This window comes from Artibeus jamaicensis, unplaced genomic scaffold, assembly GCF_021234435.1.
Source record: "Artibeus jamaicensis isolate MK-2021 breed Jamaican fruit bat unplaced genomic scaffold, CSHL_Jam_final contig_388, whole genome shotgun sequence".
NCBI lineage: Eukaryota > Metazoa > Chordata > Mammalia > Chiroptera > Phyllostomidae > Artibeus > Artibeus jamaicensis.
In genome coordinates, this window is record NW_026521813.1 from 618,764 (window position 1) to 636,226 (window position 17,463).

Below are 17,463 nucleotides of genomic sequence, written 5' to 3' on the forward strand. Positions count from 1 at the left end.
GTATACAGGGAGAAACTGAAGTGTCTGGCATTAAGGTGAACAGAGTCCATTTTTCTTTTTCTGAACCTTCCCTGCAACAAACCTGGCACGCTGATGCCATATCTGAGACTCCATCACCCTGGCTAACACTGGAGATTCCTTGAGACTGCTCCACCCAACTTATGAGGCCCACCCAAGTTGCTTTTCCATATGAATGACTGGTGTTACCTCATACTTCACAACTCCCTATATCATATCAAACAACAAACAACTGGCCTCAGTGAGCACCCAGCCTGGCAATAGCATCAGACAGCTCAGATTCACAGCTTGGCTTCACCAAGGATCTCCAAGCCCATCATAAGTAGCAGATGTCTCAGACTGCGTTATAGCTCAGGCAGAATTGCCCTGGGAAAACACAGGTGGGGGCTGACCTTGCCCTGCACCACCAGGAAACCCCAAAGCCTGAACACCCAGTAGGCAGCTACAGACCACGTCAGAAGATCACCACCCTATCGCTGCACAGCTGATCCTCCACAGAGGGCAGAGGGTGGTGGCCAGTGGTCAGTGAAAGGACAGCTAGTCTTTTCAGCTGACTGGCCTGGGTAAATCCCTCCCCTTGACATGCCAACAGGAATCAAGGCTCAACTCTAAGAGGAGGGTGTATTCAGCCTACATAAAGGATATACCTCGAGTACCCAGCTTGGGTTATAGGGGAGGCTGTGCCACTGGACCCTACAGGACACCTGCTATATTAGTCCACACTACTAAGACATACAATCAAAGCAGCTCTACCTAATACATGAAAAAAAACCACAAGGACTGCCACAATGAAGAGTCAAAGAAATATGGCCGACATGAAAGAACAGATCAAAACTCCAGAAAAAGAGCTAAATAAAATGGATATAAGCAATCTATCAGATGCTGAATTCAAAACACTAGTTATAAGGATGCTCAAGAAACTTATTGAGGACGTCAACAGCATAAGTAAGACCCGGTCAAAGTGAAGTATATACTAATTAAAATAAAGAACAATTTACAATGAAACAACAGTAGATAGATGAAGCTGAGATTCAAATCAATGATTTGGAATACAAGGAAGCAGAAAACAATCAATCAGAACAAGAAGAAAAAAGAATTAAAAAAATGAGGATAGTATAAGTACCCTCTCGGACAACTTAAGGAGTCCAACATTAGCATTCTAGGGATGCCAGAAAGAGAAGAGAAGGAGCAAGAAATTGGAAATCTATTTGAAAGAATAATGAAAGAAAATTTCCCTATTTGGTGAACAAAATAGACATCAAGTCCAGGAAGCACAGAGAGTCCCAGACAAGATGGATGCAGAGGCCACTCCAAAATATATCATAGTTACAATGCCAAAGGTTAAAGATAAAGAGAGAATCTTAAAAGAGGCAAGAAAAAAAGAAACTAATTATATATAGGGGAGTTCTCATAAGACTATTGGCTGATTTATCTAAAGAAACTTTGCAGGTTAGGAGGGATTGGCGAGAAATATTCAAAGTTATAAAAAAGGAGGGACCTACAGCCAAGATTGCTCTACCCAGCAAAGATATAATTTAGAATTGAAGGGCGGATAAAGGGCTTCTCAGAGAAGAAAAAACTAGAATTCATCATCACCAAACAATTATTATATGAAATGTTAAAGAGACTTATTTAAGGAACAGATCAAAACTATGAACAATAAAGTGGCAAAAAGTACATATCTATCAACAAATGAATCTAAAAGTCAAACGAGTAAACAGGAAGACAAGAGACAGATTCATGGATACAGAGAGCATTTTGGTAGTTGCCAGATGTGAGGGGGTGTGGGGAAATGGGTGACCAGGTGAGGGCATTAAGAAATACGAGTAGGTAATTACAGAATAGCCATGGGGATGTAAAATACAATATAGGAAATGGAGTAGCCAAAGAACTTATATGCATGACCCATGGACATAAACAAGGTGTGGGGATTGCCAGAGAGAGTGGGGGATGACTCAGTTGTTTTCAATCTTTAAAAAAATCATTTAAAGGGGATTTAATGATTTTCTTAATACTTGTGTTAAAAATCAGGACCATACTTCTGATGCAGAAATGTTTTATAAAATGGACAGACATCTCAAAAGTATTTTACTCCTAAAACTGACATGTGAAATTTCTTCCTATGCCCAAAATCTTAAATTAATAATTTTTTAAGTCAAAGAATAGGAAAGTCAAGTTAAGAAATGTTCATGTGCATCACATCACAATGACCAATGATTAAGCCTTTTCAAAGCACTTTTGTGTCAACATTATGCTGCAGATAGAAATGACAGATGATACATCTTCCTTTACAAATGAGGGAAATGAAGCCTGGAGCAACTGGGTGCTTTGGCCAAGTTCCCTCTGCTAACCTGAGGAGAGTTGGGATTTAAGCAAAGATCTTTCTACTCTATGGGCCCTCTTAATTCTGTTACCTTAGGCACGTCATTTTACTTCTGTAGGGTTCTCTCAGTTGAAAAACAAGGATCAAAATATTAGGATGACATTTTATAAGATTATAAGGGTAAAATAAGATATTGCAAGTGGAAGTACTATGATCAAAGAATACGCATAAGTAAGCTAAAGGACTTTTAAAACATAGAGCAAACTTTAAAATACATGCAGTGCATACTGTCCAAACGACACTGGAGTCAACAGTCCTGGATTCAGATCCCAGCTTGACCATTTACCAGGTGATATGGTCTTGGGCAATAATTTAACCTCCCTAAACCCCAATTTCTCCTTTGGTTAAATAGTAATATGATACTTACTGTAGTATTAGGAGTTGCAAAGATAAAAAAGAAAATATACCTAAAATACTCTTCCCATTGTCCGGCATGTGATAAGAACTCAGTAAACACTAGTAATTTCTATTATCATCTATATGTTCAGTTTACTGAAGTAGCCCTTAGAACTAGATTCTGTTTAATTACAAGGGTGGGCCCCCCAAAACTGGACTTATCTTCTGGAGGGTGGGCCCCTTGTAGTACAGGCTTCCCACACTGGGTGAGTGTTCTAGGAACCCGTTATCAGTGCACCAGCTGGCTTGTTGTGAGAGTCTGCGTTGAGCCTCAGTGAAATTCTTTGGAGACCCTTTTAATGCATTTGCCCATTTCACGATGAGTGACTTGTGAGTGCACCTCCACACACCATGCTGAGTGTTCAGCAGTTTTTGACCAAAACAGCATTACCCTCTGCCCCACCCTTCCTATTTTCCCAGTCTTGCCCTTAGTGGCTATTTTTTTCTTTCCCTGATGAAAAAATTCCTCAAAGGGGAAATATTTTGCCAATGCAGAAGAGGTGAAACAACAAAAAAACAACAGAAGCATTAAAAGGCATCAAAACTGATGCATCCAAAAACTGTTTTGAGCAGTGGAAAAACATCTCCATAGGTATATTGCATCAAAAGGGGAGTACCCTGAAGGTAACTGAAGTTTAAACATGTAAAAATGAATATACAATTTTTTAAAAAGATTTTATTTATTTATCTTTAGAGGGGAATGGAAGGAGAGAGGGAGAGAAATATCAATGTATAGTTGCCTCTCATGTGTCCCCCACTGGGGAACTGGCCTGCAACCCAGGCATATGCCCTGACTGGGAATCAAACCATGATCCTTTGGTTTACAGGCCCACGCTCAATCCACTGAGCTACGCCAGCCAGGGCTGAATATACAATTTTTTAATAAATAGATTCCACTTTTGGGGAGCCTACCCTTGTATTCTAAATTTTCATATAATGATATTGAAAGCAAAAGGAATTTTAGCATTTATTTTTAAACACACTATAGTACAAGGAATTTTATATTAACAAATAATTACAAAACACAAGAACAGATACAAGGTATTTCAGGTACTACCCATGTATAATATGCATCCCTATTTTTTCCTAAAAAATTTGGGCAAAAAATGTGCACATTATACACAGCAAAATACTGAAATCAGCTTCTGACTTCAGCACAAATTAATTTATCTAGTTGTCTAACAAAAGAAATGGCACTAAAATGTGGGAAACAGAACAGTTAAGTTTTGAGGAGAGTGGGAAGAAGGAAAAGGAAATGCCAAAGCATGAATGTTGCCTAGAATTATATCCTTAGACGTCCACCTTACTATCCCTCTCCTCCATACTACTCTCCCCAGTCTCCACAGGCTCTTCTCTCAGGACATCTGCAACTCCTATACCTAACAACTAGCCTACTAATGTCCCTCCACACCCCGACATTAAATCCTTGAAAACAGAATTAATCCTATTTTTCAGTCCCCTATGACACCCAGCAATATGTCTTACACAGAGAAAGTGTTCAATAGAGATAAGCTTTTCCAATAAATGTAATGGAGATAAGGAAGAATCTTCAGTGGGGAACTCATTAGAAAGCAAGAAAAACAAGCAACAAGAAAATAAAATTATGGGCCAATATCCCTGATGAACGTAGATGAAAAATCCTCAACATAATAGTAGCAAACCAAATTTAACAATACACTGAAAGGATCATACACACTAATCAGAACATTCCATCTAAAAGCAACAGGATAAAGGGAAAAGGGCCCATGAACATGGACAACAGTGTGGTGATGGCATGGGGGAAGGGAGTATGAGGGGACTAAATGGCAACAGAAAAAATACAATAAAAATAAATACATAAAAATAAAAATAAATAAAGCAACAGAATACACATTATTTTCAAGAGCACAAGACATTCGCCAGTACAGAGTATATATTAGGCCGCAAAACAAGTCTTTAATAAATTTAAGAAGATTGAAGGTCATATCAAGCATCTTTTCCAACCATAATGGTATGAACCTAGAAATTAATTACATAAAAACTGGAAAATTCACAAATATGGGGATATTAAACAACATGCTACTTGAACAGCTAATGTTCAAAGAAAAAATTTTTAAAAATACCTCGAGACAAATAAAAATGGAAATATAACATATCGAATTTTGTGTGATGCAGCAAAAGCAGTTCTAGGAAGGAAGTTCATAGCCTACCTCAGGAAACAAGAGAAATCTCAAATAAATAATCTGACCTTATATCCCCCAAAAAACTAGAAAAAGAAGAACAAAGAAAGTCTAAAGTTAGTAGAAGGAAGAAAACAGCAAAGATTAGAGCAGAAGTAAATGAAATAGGGACTAAAAGGTAATGGGGAATATCAAGGAAACTAAGAGCTAGTTATCTGAAAACATGAACAGAATTGACAAGTATTTAGCTAGACTCACCAAGAAAAAGAGAGAGGACTCAAATAAAATCCAAAATGAAAGGGATGTTACAACTGATACCACAGAAATATAAAGGATTATAAGAGATTACTATGAAGAATTATACGAATTGGACAATCTAGAAGAAATGAATAAATTCCTAGTAATAAACAACCTACCAGTACTGAATCATGATAAAACAGAAAATCTGAACAGACTGATTACTAGCAATGGTAATTAAATCAGTAGTTAAAAATTTCCCAACATATGAAAGCATAGGACCAGATGGCTTCACTGGTGAATTCCACCTGACATTCAAAGAATTAATACCAGTCCTTCTCAAACTCTTCCAGAAACAGAAAGAGAGGAAAGTCTTCCAAACTTATTTTATGAGGCCAACTTTTCACTGATACCAAAACCAGACAAGAAGACCACAAGAAAAATAAATTACAGACCAATATTGATGAACACAAATGCAAAAATCCTCAACAAAATATTGGCAAACCAAATTTAACAATACATTACAAGGATCACAGATAAGAATCAAGGAGGATTTATTCTAGGGATACAAGGATGGTTCAACATCCGCATATCACTCCATGTGATATTCCATATTAACAAACTGAAGCATAAAAAACAAATGATCATCTCAATAGATTCCAGAAAAGCATTCGACAAAATTCAACATCCATTTATGATAAAAAAATCTCAACAAAGTTGGTACAGAAAGAACATAGCTCAACATAATAAAAGCCACATATGACAAGCCCACAACTAATTAAGAGTAAAAAGCTGAAAGCTTTTCTTACAAGATCAGGAATCAGACAAAAATGTTCACTCTCACCATTTTCAACATAGTATTGAAAGTCCTAGTAAGAGCATTTAGGCAAGAAAAAGAAATAAAATATCAAATAGGAAAGGAAAAAGTAAAACTCTATTTGCGGACAATAGGATATTATATACAGAAAGCCCTAAAAACTCCATCAAAAAACTTTTAAAACTAATAAACCAATTCAATAAAGTGGTACGATACAAAATCAATACCCAAAATCTGTTGTTTTTCTATATACTAAAAATAAACTACCAGAATGAGAAATTAAGAAAATAATCCCATTTACAATTGCACAAAAAGAATAAAATACCTAGGAATAAGTTTAACCAAGGAAGTGAAAAACCTATATATTGAAAACTGTAAGACATTAGTGAAGGAAATTGAAGATACAAATAAATGGAAAGATAATCAATGCTCATGGATTAAAAAAATCAATATTGTTAAAATGTCCATGCTAATCAAAGTGATCTACAGATTCAATACAATCCCTATCAAAACCCTAATGCATTATTAAACTATATTAAATGAAAAAGCTTCTGCAGAGCAATGGAAACTACCAACAAAATGAAAAAGCAATCTTATGAATGGAAGAAACTATCTGTAAGTAATACATCTAATAAGAGGCTAATATCCCAAACCTGCATGCAATTCATAGTAACAAACAAAGTTAGATTAAAAAACAGGCAGAAGATCTGAGGGACATAGAAGACCTACAGGTGACCAATAGGTACATAAAAAGATCTTCAACATCATTAATGATCAGACAAATGCAAATTACAATCACAATGACATAATGCCTCAAACCTGTTAGAATGGCTGTTATGAAAGAGGTAGGCAATAACAAGTGTTGGCAAGGATGTGGAGAAATGGAAATCCTTGTGCTGTTGGTGGAAATGTAATTTGGTGCAGCAACTATGCAAAAACAGCATGGAAGTTCCTCATAAAATTAAAAATAGAACTATTTATAATCCAGTAAAATCACTTCTGGGTATTCATCCAAAGAAAATAAAAACACTACCTCAAAAAGACATGTGCACTCTCGTGTTCATTGACGCATTTTTAAAAATAGACAAGATGGGAAAACAACCCAAGTGTCCATTCACAGATGAATGAATAAAGAAACTGTGTATGTGTATGAAATAATTATACAAAAAAGACAAATATGTATGATACTATATGATCTCTCTTACATGTGAAATTTAAAGAAAATGAGCTGTAATATAGAGAACAGATTGGTAGTTGCTAGGAATTGGGAGAGGTGAGAAAAATAGGTAAAGGCAGTATAAAATTATTAAGTTAAGAAGGACTCTTCAGTGGGGACTCATCAGCAGACAGGAGAAGCAAAAATTTAAGTATTTCAAAAAGAGAATGTTAAATTTATTAACTTCAGGAAGAATCTTCAGCAGGGATCCATCAGCAGACAAGAGAAGCAAGAATTCAAGTATTTGAAAAAACAACTAAACTTTCTTGCTTCACGAGTTTGCTTACTGTTTACAGGTATGAAGATTTGAGTTGCCAGAAGTTCTAAAATTTTAATCCAGCTTTCTAATAGTAATTCAAAAGCATCCTTGAATGCCAATGTACTCTTTGTGTTATTAGTGACTAACATTTAAATATAGCCCTTGATAGCCTTTAACAAAAGTATGCATTTGTATGGGACATAGAAAAATGAGATGGACGCATTTTTAAGTCATTTTTGAACAAATCCACTTTCATCCCAACAGTGTTTGGTGGTGTCTTACCAGTTCTCCTTTGTCCCCTTTCTGACCAGGTGAGCCTGGTACTCCAGGTGATCCTGCTTCTCCCTGAGCAAAAATGAATTCCTGTGTTATCAAACATTCTGTCTCATTGACAAACAAGTCAATAAACTACTAAAAACAAGTAGTTTATAAATATTATGCTGACAGTAGTAAGACAAAGCTTTGCTTCCCTCTGAGCTGATGCTGGCTCCTCTGCTGGTATGTCCTTCTTCCCTTGTTCATGAGGCTTACTACTCTCCCTCATCGTCTGCTCCATGAGACTTTTCATGGCCTGGGGCATGTGCTGTTCCTCTAGGCACCTCTGCACCTTGTACTTGCCTTTCAGTGGAGCTTAGTATACAGCATTAGTCACTAGGGAAAATGTATATGATTCCTCTAAACTTTACCCAACCCCTACCCCCACTCCTCTAGCCAGGAGTGGAGTACTAACAAAATGTGTTAAGGCTAAAGGAGTGCATTAAGTCACAGTGCTAGGGGACTTCCTGCTCCAGGCACTGAGACAAGTTTTCCTTTCCTCTTTCTTTTTTTTCTCAGCTATGGGCATAGAGGAAAGCCATCAAGAGATCACTGAGCCTACCTTTAGCTCAGGCCTCATGACTGCCACTAATGTCCACAAACAGCAGCTAAGTCAGGTCCATGAACCCAGCCTTCCTGACACATGGGCCATACTGGTGCAAGTGAAACAAATTCTTTGAGTATTTCCCATACAACTTATGGCACAGGGGATAGCCGTAAGTGGGGATACTGGATAAATACAGTCTCCAAATAACAAAGAAATACTATGTAGTGGCTTTGTGTGAGTGTTGAAGAGCAGGCACTGTTTTTCTCCAATTGTGAATGCCCACAACTGAGCATATTCTTGTCATATATTAAGTGCTCAGTACCTGTCTGTTGTAGAGATGGTTCCTCCCTTCACCTTCCTATTCATTCCAATCCAACACTGAAAAGAAGGTCACATGGACTCAGAACTATCCAGATAAAAACCTAGGAAATCCTATTTCCAACCCCCTTCCCTAATCTACCCCCATGACTGAGTGGCTTAGTGGCTTAGCACTGAGTGGCTTCAGTGCTCATTTGATTCAACGAGCACTGAAGGCCAAGACACATTCTGTGCATCAGAGCCACTTTCAAGGATCCTGGCTCACTGTGTGGAGTGGCTTTTCAATGGGCATAGATTAATACTAGCATACCTTGTTTGGAATGCACTGGCACTGGTCTTTAAGTTCCTGCTTTGCTGGCAGATATGCAGACACTTTACTGGTGTGAGCAGGTATTGATAATGATGCAGTACTTCCAATGCCATCATGGTCTGGGCACTAAAATTCAAAAACAGGCTTTAGAAGATGGGCTGAATTTTAAACACCCTGACATTCCAGTCACTGGCTCCCAGCAAAGTAGGAATGACTGGGGTTACTTGTTAGAACTATCTTCCAATTAACCAGAAGTTGACACTGGTATGTGAAAGTTTACAATGTCTTTGCTTTTTCACTAGCAGTAGCCTCCCATGTGTTTTATTACACCAACAACACACTAGAAATGCATTAAAATGTTGGTTTTGGTGAGACATTTTAAAGCTATTATAGGTGACTTTATGACAAGTACAATAATAACAAACATTTACAATAATTGCATTGTCACAATACAATAATTTATACAAATAACATCTGTATATGTATATGTGTTTTGGGAACAGAATTTAAAATAAAATAATGTAATTTGAACTTTTAAAACAGTTTACTCAACAAGATGATTGTAAAGGCATGTAAAAGTAGAAAATAAATTCTTTTTACACAGTAAGTTGCTATATATTTAAGTATATCTTAATCCAGTCAATTTTCCTTTAAAGTTATAAAAATAGTCTCCACAGTAACAAACAAGTGATGAATTTTATACTTATCCAGTGGGTTCAGTACATGTGAGACAACATAAAGACAAATTTGGGTACAAAGAAATAAACTTTTTTGTCTCAAAAAATCAATCCAGAAGAGAGTCTAAAGAGGATAAACACATTCTTTACTTTCAACATCCTTTACCAGGCTCCTTTCTCACCACAGTTTAGAACTCTGAGTTTGCAATTTAGGGGAAGGAGTTCATAAATGACTTTGTGAACTACAAACTAGATATGCATGGAAAAAGATTGTCAAAATATAAAATTATAAGACTGTCAATGTTTTTTTATTCTGATAAGATCATGGTTGATATTAGTTTCTTTTTTGAATTTGGCTAGATTTTCTAAGTTTTCTAAAATAAACATGTATAACTTTTAAAATAAAACTAAATTATTTTGAAAACTGGACAGTAATTTACTGCTTGGAGAAACCCACAGGGTCCTAGAATGCACACAAACTCACCCACACAAGAATCAGCACCAGAAAGGCCCAGTTTGCTTGGGGGAAGTGGTGGAAGGGACTGAGGTGCAACAGAGAGCAGAGCAAAGTGCCATTTTTCCCTCTCTGACCCTGCCCCCACATACAGTATCACAACCAGTGACTGGGTCGTCCCACCCTGGTGGACACCTAAGGCTCCTCCCCTCATATGGAACAGGTGCAAACAGACCAAGACATCATGGCTCAAGCAGAAGAACAGCTCAAAGCCCCAGAGCCAATACTTCCAAGTGACAAAGAGATAGCCAAACTATCAGATGCACAGTTCAAAACACTGGAGATCAGGATGCTCACAGAACTGGCTGATTTTAGTCACAAATTAGATGGAAAAAATGAAGGCTACACTAAGTGAAATGAAGCAAAATGCACAGGGAACCAATAGTAATGGAAAGGAAACTGGGACTCAAATCAATGGAGTGGACCAGAAGGAAGAAAGAAACATTCAACCAGAACAGAATGAAGAAACAAGAATTCAAAAAATTAGGAGAGGCTTAGGAACATTCAGGACATCTTTAAACATTCCAACATCCAAATTATAGGGATACCAGAAGGGGAAGAGGAACAGCCACAAGTAGAAAACTTATTTGAACAAATAATAAGGAAGAACTTTCTCAATCTGGCAAAGGAAATAGACTTTTAGGAAGCCCAGGAAGCTCAGAGTCCCAAAGAAATTGGACCCAAGAAGGAACACACCAAGGCACACCATAATTACATTACCCAAGATTAAAATGAAGGAGACAATGCTAGAAGCAGCAAGAGATAAGGAGACAGTTACCTACAAAGGACTTCCCATCAGACTGTCAGCTGATTTCTCAAAAGAGACCTTACATGCAAGAAGGGGCTGGAAAGAAGTATTCCAAGTCATGAAATACAAGGGCCTCCATCCAAGATTACTCTATCCAGCAAAGCTTTCATTTAGAATGGAAGGACAGATAAAGTGCTTCTCAGATAAGGTCAAGTTGAAGCAGTTGACCAAGCCCTTATTTTATGAAATGTTAAAGGAACTTATCTAAGAAAAAGAAGATAAAAAACATGTATACTAAAATGACAGCAAACTCACAATTATTAACAACTACACTTAAAATAAAAACAAACTAAGGAAACAACTAGAACAGGAACAGAACCACAGAAATGGAGATCACATGGAGGGATAGCAGCAAGGGAGTGGGAGGAGAAGGGGGGAGAAGGTACAGAGAATAAGTAGCATAGATGGTAGGCAGAAAATAAACAGGGGGAGGCCAAGAATAGTATGGGAAATGTAAAAGCTAAAGAACTTAAGACACATGGACATAAACTAAAGGGGGGGAATGTGGGAGGGACAGGGTGTGCAGGGTGGAGGGGAATGAAGGGGGGAAATGGGACAACTGTAATATCAATAAAATATATTTAAAAATAAAATAAAGAATAAAAACTAAGAAAAATAGCACCCAGAAATACTGTGACTAGTTTCCTCTCTCCCTACTTGTTCTATCACATTGACTCTTTCCAGATTTAATGATTAGCTATTCAGTTATCTTAATGAGTTTCCAAGTTCACAAGTCTAAAAATCACATTAGAATAAAACACAATTATCACCCAAAGAGGCCATTTATCACATATGATCTGATATAATTTTCCAGCCAGTTACTGCCTCATAAGTTCCCAGTCAGGTAACCAAGATCCAGTTAGAGTTCACAATTTTGCTCTGGGTAACTGATTCACTCTATTAAACTGGAAACTTAAATGACTATAAATTACTATAAAACTGTCCACACTCTCCAAGAAGTGCCTAAAAGAAATATAAAATGTACAAGTAAAGACTCCTTTCCTTGTAGAACGTTTGATTTTGATTTGACACATGTTTAATTAATTGGCCCTCAAAATTTTAATCATATTTCTCACTTATTTTCAGCAAATGTTCCTGATATCCTCCTTCTGTTCATATTTGTTCTCCATTCTATGTCTATAGTTTATGAAACTTGACTGCTTCAGAAACAGAAAATCAAATCAATAGAATGAAAGAACTATGTTTATAGATTATCTTGAATCAATTTCACCTTTGAAGCATGCTATAAAATTTTAAACATAAAAAAATCTAATTTGAATTTCCAGGACAAATTAGATTTTTAAGCAAGCACATTAAAACTTCCTGAACTTAGTACATTAAAAAAAAAAAAGGCCCAGAATAGCAGTTAATATCAGAATGATAACAGATGCACTTAATTGACTTTTTATAATTATTAACCTTCCAAACTATACACTTACATTTGTAAAATGCAACATGTTCTATTTTTTGTTAATCATTAACAGAATGGCGCTGTCCCTCCAAATAATTACCAGCAGAAAAACAGGCAGTCTTTTGTTATGGTTTCCATAATTCGAGATGAATTCCTTGTTTTCTACTCTTTAAACCTAACTCCTAAGTAGTCATTTTAAAACATGATTAATGTTTTCATAATTTTTTAGGTCATGCTATGGCTTTTAATAATCAAACCACTCTATCAAATCCATCACCTATACTTCCCTAAACAGTTTTCTCATAATTTGAGTTGAAAATGTCCACTACATGATAACAAAGAGTTGTAACTATTAGACGAGAATATATTAGTTGGACATATCATAACATCATTATGTTAATTTGCAATCACAGAAAATTACTATTTTAAGAGCTCCTACATCTCAAAAGCATGATTATTGAAAAGAAACTTTTGGAGAATTATCATCTTCAAGATTTAAATGTGTGACTCCAGGAAGTCTAGGTATTTCAAGTCTGTAGATTGGCATTCTAAATTATCTTTTTAGATATTTATAGAAAGACAGTTGGCTGGCTTTCATTTTACTTGGAATAAGAGCCATAAACTGGCTTGGAGATAGGCTTCATAAAACCAAGTTACACGAACAAAGCAAAAAGTTTGAAAGACTTAGCTATGTTTTGAATCGGCTGGTCACATTATTATTTTACTACCCATCGTGAGTAATAGAGGTTAAAAATATTTTAACCTCTAGCATTACTAAGCTATTGATAAAAATTTTCACATAATCTTTATAGTAGGTGTAGAACTTCTGAAGGTTTTGAGACAAAAGAAAAATATTTTCACCTTTCCCTTTTCACGTGTTCTTTCTGTAAGACTTCTTAGAATTTGTCCCTCTCAAACACTTTTTAGTCCCATCTCTCTCCTTTAGTAGTTGTAAGGCAACTACGCATGAAACAATGTTTAGGAATATCTCCTAAAAACAAAGCACTAGTAATTTTTTTAAAAAACAGTATAACTGTATAAAAGTATAACTCCCTTCAATGAGTTTAAAATGCAGTTGAATAAATTACAATTATATCTAATATTATAAGATTACACATAAGACCATCACAATGAGTGATATAGAAATTATTGAATTCAGAATGTCTTTGGAATAGAAGATTGGTACAAGAAAGGAATAGTTGTATAATTAGATTGGGAATGTTAAAAATGAGAGGCTAAAAAACTGAATTTATATTTTGTTGCCAACAGTGAATGACCAAAGGCTTTGAGAAAAATAAATAGAGGGCAGGGAATGTGCCTTATTCATGTCTGCTAGCCTTGTTCCTTAACACAATGTCTAGATCAATGTTTTTCAATAACAAGTGTTTAGTGGAAAAAAGTAAATGAATATACAAAGCAGTGATTCAGAGTTTTATTCTGGTTACGCTGGAAAGCAAAAGGGCTGGAGAAGGCCATTGAGACACTAAGGCAGCAGTCTAGGAGTGAGGCAAAGGTGGACCATGGCAGTAAGGAAGACGCAGATGAAAAATCTGTCACACAGGTAAATCACCCAGGAGAGGAGATATGCTAGCAGAGGGAAATGAGTGAGAATAAGGTATGATCACGAATTTAAAGGCCCTGTAACTGGAGAATGATGATGCTACTGTTATAGCATAGTTTAGAGAGAAAGGCATAAATTATCTCTTACTTATGGTGAATCCAAAGTAAGAATATATCATTTCCAAAGTTCAGGACGAAACCCTGGGATTAAAATTGTTAACAGAAACTATGGGAAAGCTCTCCGACAGGTATCTTACTTGGAAAAAATTATTCACCTGTCTTCACCAGAAGATATTCAGTGCTGCCCCACACTTGGACTCTACACACTAGACAACTGGCATTCCACATTCTTCACATACCATGAAAATGAACTTACCTTAGTATCTGATACATCACAACAAGATTCTTTAGCTATGAAGTTTGAGTTACAGTAGATTTTAAGTTGGTGAAGTTCAATCTATCAAAAAATTAGTAAGATATATCATTAGTTTTTTTAATAAATCATATTTAGGCACTCAAGAACTATAGTGATTTACCTAGTAAGAAAAAAGAAGCTAAAATAAATAAAATACTGGAAGGTATTTGTAATATTTTATTAATTTAGGATCATGATTTTAGGTACCATTTGAAAAATAGATTCAGATTATTGAGATGAATCTATATATAATGGAAATCAAAGAATGAAAGCAATTCTACCCCTTGGCTAATTGTTTTAAACAATAAAAAAGTATTTAATTAAACAGAGGTGTTGCTATTTACCACAATAAAGTATAGACCCACGAAATGAGAACTACATCAGAATAAAAAGTCCTGGAAAAAAAGTAAGGTCAAAGGTCTGAGAACACGATGGAAAGGCTTTATCTGTAGTTCCAGACTTGAGAAATGGAAAAAGATGCTTACTTCCCAAAAAGAAAAAAAAAGATATTTAGTTTTTATCTTTTTTGCATGGATTCTGTCTAATACCTATGGATTTTATATTATATTGGCATAGTTTTGAGCAGGACTAGCAATTGATTTTTCTATTTGCTCAGAAGATTTATGTTTTTTTTGCATTTGTACACGAAATTAAAGTAGTTTGAGGAAAATACAATTATGCTTTTACATGCAAGATTGAACAATCACATAAGAGCAAGTAAATAGTATAGACTACTAATAAAATTTCAATGTGCTAGATGCTTAAAAATGCTATTTTAAAGTTACTTGGTGATTGAAAATTTAAAAATGTAATTAATAATTAATCGTATGATGATTAGACACATAAAATAGATCAGGAACAACCTCATCCTTCCACTCCTTCTTTTTCTTGCCTTACTCTTCTCTCTTCACCCCTTTCTCTGTCTCCCAAAATAATAGAGCTAGATTATGCATTACTTTCAGGTCAATAAATACTTCCTACAGAATGTCTCAACTATAATATTATAACAACTAATCTTATGATAATAGGACACTGATGTCTGCAGTTAGTTTTAAATCCCTGCTCTAACACCAAAAAAAAAGAAAAAGAAAAAAAGGCCTACTAATTATTCTATGTTGAGATGAATAATATCAATTCATCTCATAAAAAGCATTAAGAACTTTGGACATCTTGTGAATTCATGAGCTGCCTAAGATTGGCAGCTGATGCAGAATTCTGAGATGAAATAAAACTTAATTTCTTTTCTATATCTTTTTGCAAGGTTTTTGAAATTAATTTTTATTTATAAACTTTAAATACACTGTCTTACACAGTCTCTGAAATACCAGGCAGTAACATACCCATTATGCTGAATGAAGAAGGAAGATAGCAATTTTCTTCTTAACTAAAACTTATTTATCATCATTATCAAAATAGTCAATAAATATTAAAATTCTATTATGTACCATCCACTGTGCTAAGCCCTTCAAATGAATTATTTTACTTAACTGAAGAAAGGTGATCAATTTTTGATAGATTAGAACCTAATCAAGTACCCATGACACCGAAACTACAATCAGCCTAGTTTAATTGTGCTGTTGTTATGCATTAATTACTTTGGTCCTTCATTGACAGTGTTTTAGAATAAGAATGTTTAGGGCTAAGTCTTTTACACAGAATTTGTTTGTTAAAAATACTTTCTATCAGTTTTGTCACCTATTTCTTTCTCATAGAAGCATGCAAGTAGTATATCTAAAATAAAAGCCAATTATTAGAATTTTTAATACACACATTCTAAATAAATAAAATGTTTTCATATTACAAAAGATCTTATAAATCACAGAACTTGTAAGGAGATAATACAAAATTAGTCCACTTAAAGTTTTAGTAGGACCAAGAATCAAATAAAAAAACAATGGTATATTTTGTTTATTTAAACAGTGACTATTTGTTTAAAAAGCTGTATCACTGATATGCCTTTAATTTTATTTAAACAATGACTATTTGCTATAAAAGCTGCATCATTGATATGCCTTTAATTTTATTCTCAAATGAACTAATTGCATATTAAACTATGAAACTACTATAACACTATAATGTTTACATCATGTGCTTTTATAAGGGCACACCCGATATTCTTCAGCCTCAGGTTCTGGTTTAATTTTTCCCTTAGGTGAGAATTTAAAACACAGGACAGATTTTAACCTTCAGAGGGTGAGCTCTCAGCCTGGACTCCACACTTGTAATAACTTTTTCTTCTTCCATTGCTGTTTCTCCCCAAAGATTATGAATTTATTTTAGCGTACACTTAAATTCTTGTCTCTCTGGAACCAGAGCCCACTTTGCTTTTACTAGTCCTATAAGGACAGGATTCCAGTCCCAAACTCTAGCACATGGAGGTGGAACTACTGCCATTTCCTAACACTACTGGTAGAATTCCCTGAAGCTGACTTTCAATCTACTTATACTTCACCTACTGCCGAGAGTCAAATCTCTGTTGATCTAGCCACTTGTCTCTACTTCCTCCCTTGACTTTGGAGAGACCTTTCTGAAAGGTGTGTCTAGAACTACTGTTAGTACAACTGACACTGTTTTTAATGGCAGCCACCACTTACTGACATCGACTTTAATCCTTCATTCATCTTCAGCAAGAGCGGGAATAGAAGGTATGTTTTTCTTTTCCCACTTTCTTATGCTTGGGTTGAATGACATGTCTGGCTCTGAATAAAGAAATGAATTTATGGAAACTGACTACATACTAGGTACTACAGCATGTACTCATTATGATAACAAGTAATTCCATCAACAATGGAATTACTTTTATAACGGAGGATACTGAGACTCAGTATATTAACAGCTAACAAGTAAATTAGCAGATCATAGCAGTTAAGTAGATGAGGTAGGATTTACAGCCACATCTCTCTGATCCCTCCCCCCCACTAGCTCACTCTCTGTGGTGCCATGATGCCCCATCTCCAGGACTGGCTTCTGCCCTGGCCTATTTTCCTGATCATCACTGAGCCTGAGTTACAGCATTCTCACTGATTTGTTCACTATCTCTAAGAAGACAGTTTAAAAATAATGTTTCATTAAAAAATGTGTGTGTGTGTATGTGTGTGTGTGT

General features: G+C 35.6%; 1 protein-coding gene across 1 annotated transcript in view; it reads right to left on the reverse strand.

The window, feature by feature from the left end:
* The window catches only part of COL19A1 (collagen type XIX alpha 1 chain), a 348,702-nt gene that overhangs the window by 268,697 nt on the left and 62,542 nt on the right, over positions 1 to 17,463 (reverse strand). The window contains exons 7-9 of the mRNA XM_053665015.1: positions 14,322 to 14,402; positions 8,976 to 9,101; positions 7,768 to 7,830 (exon numbers count right to left, since the gene is read on the reverse strand). Coding sequence (XP_053520990.1) covers positions 7,768 to 7,830; positions 8,976 to 9,101; positions 14,322 to 14,402 — 270 coding nt within the window. The remainder of the gene's footprint in view (positions 1 to 7,767; positions 7,831 to 8,975; positions 9,102 to 14,321; positions 14,403 to 17,463) is intronic.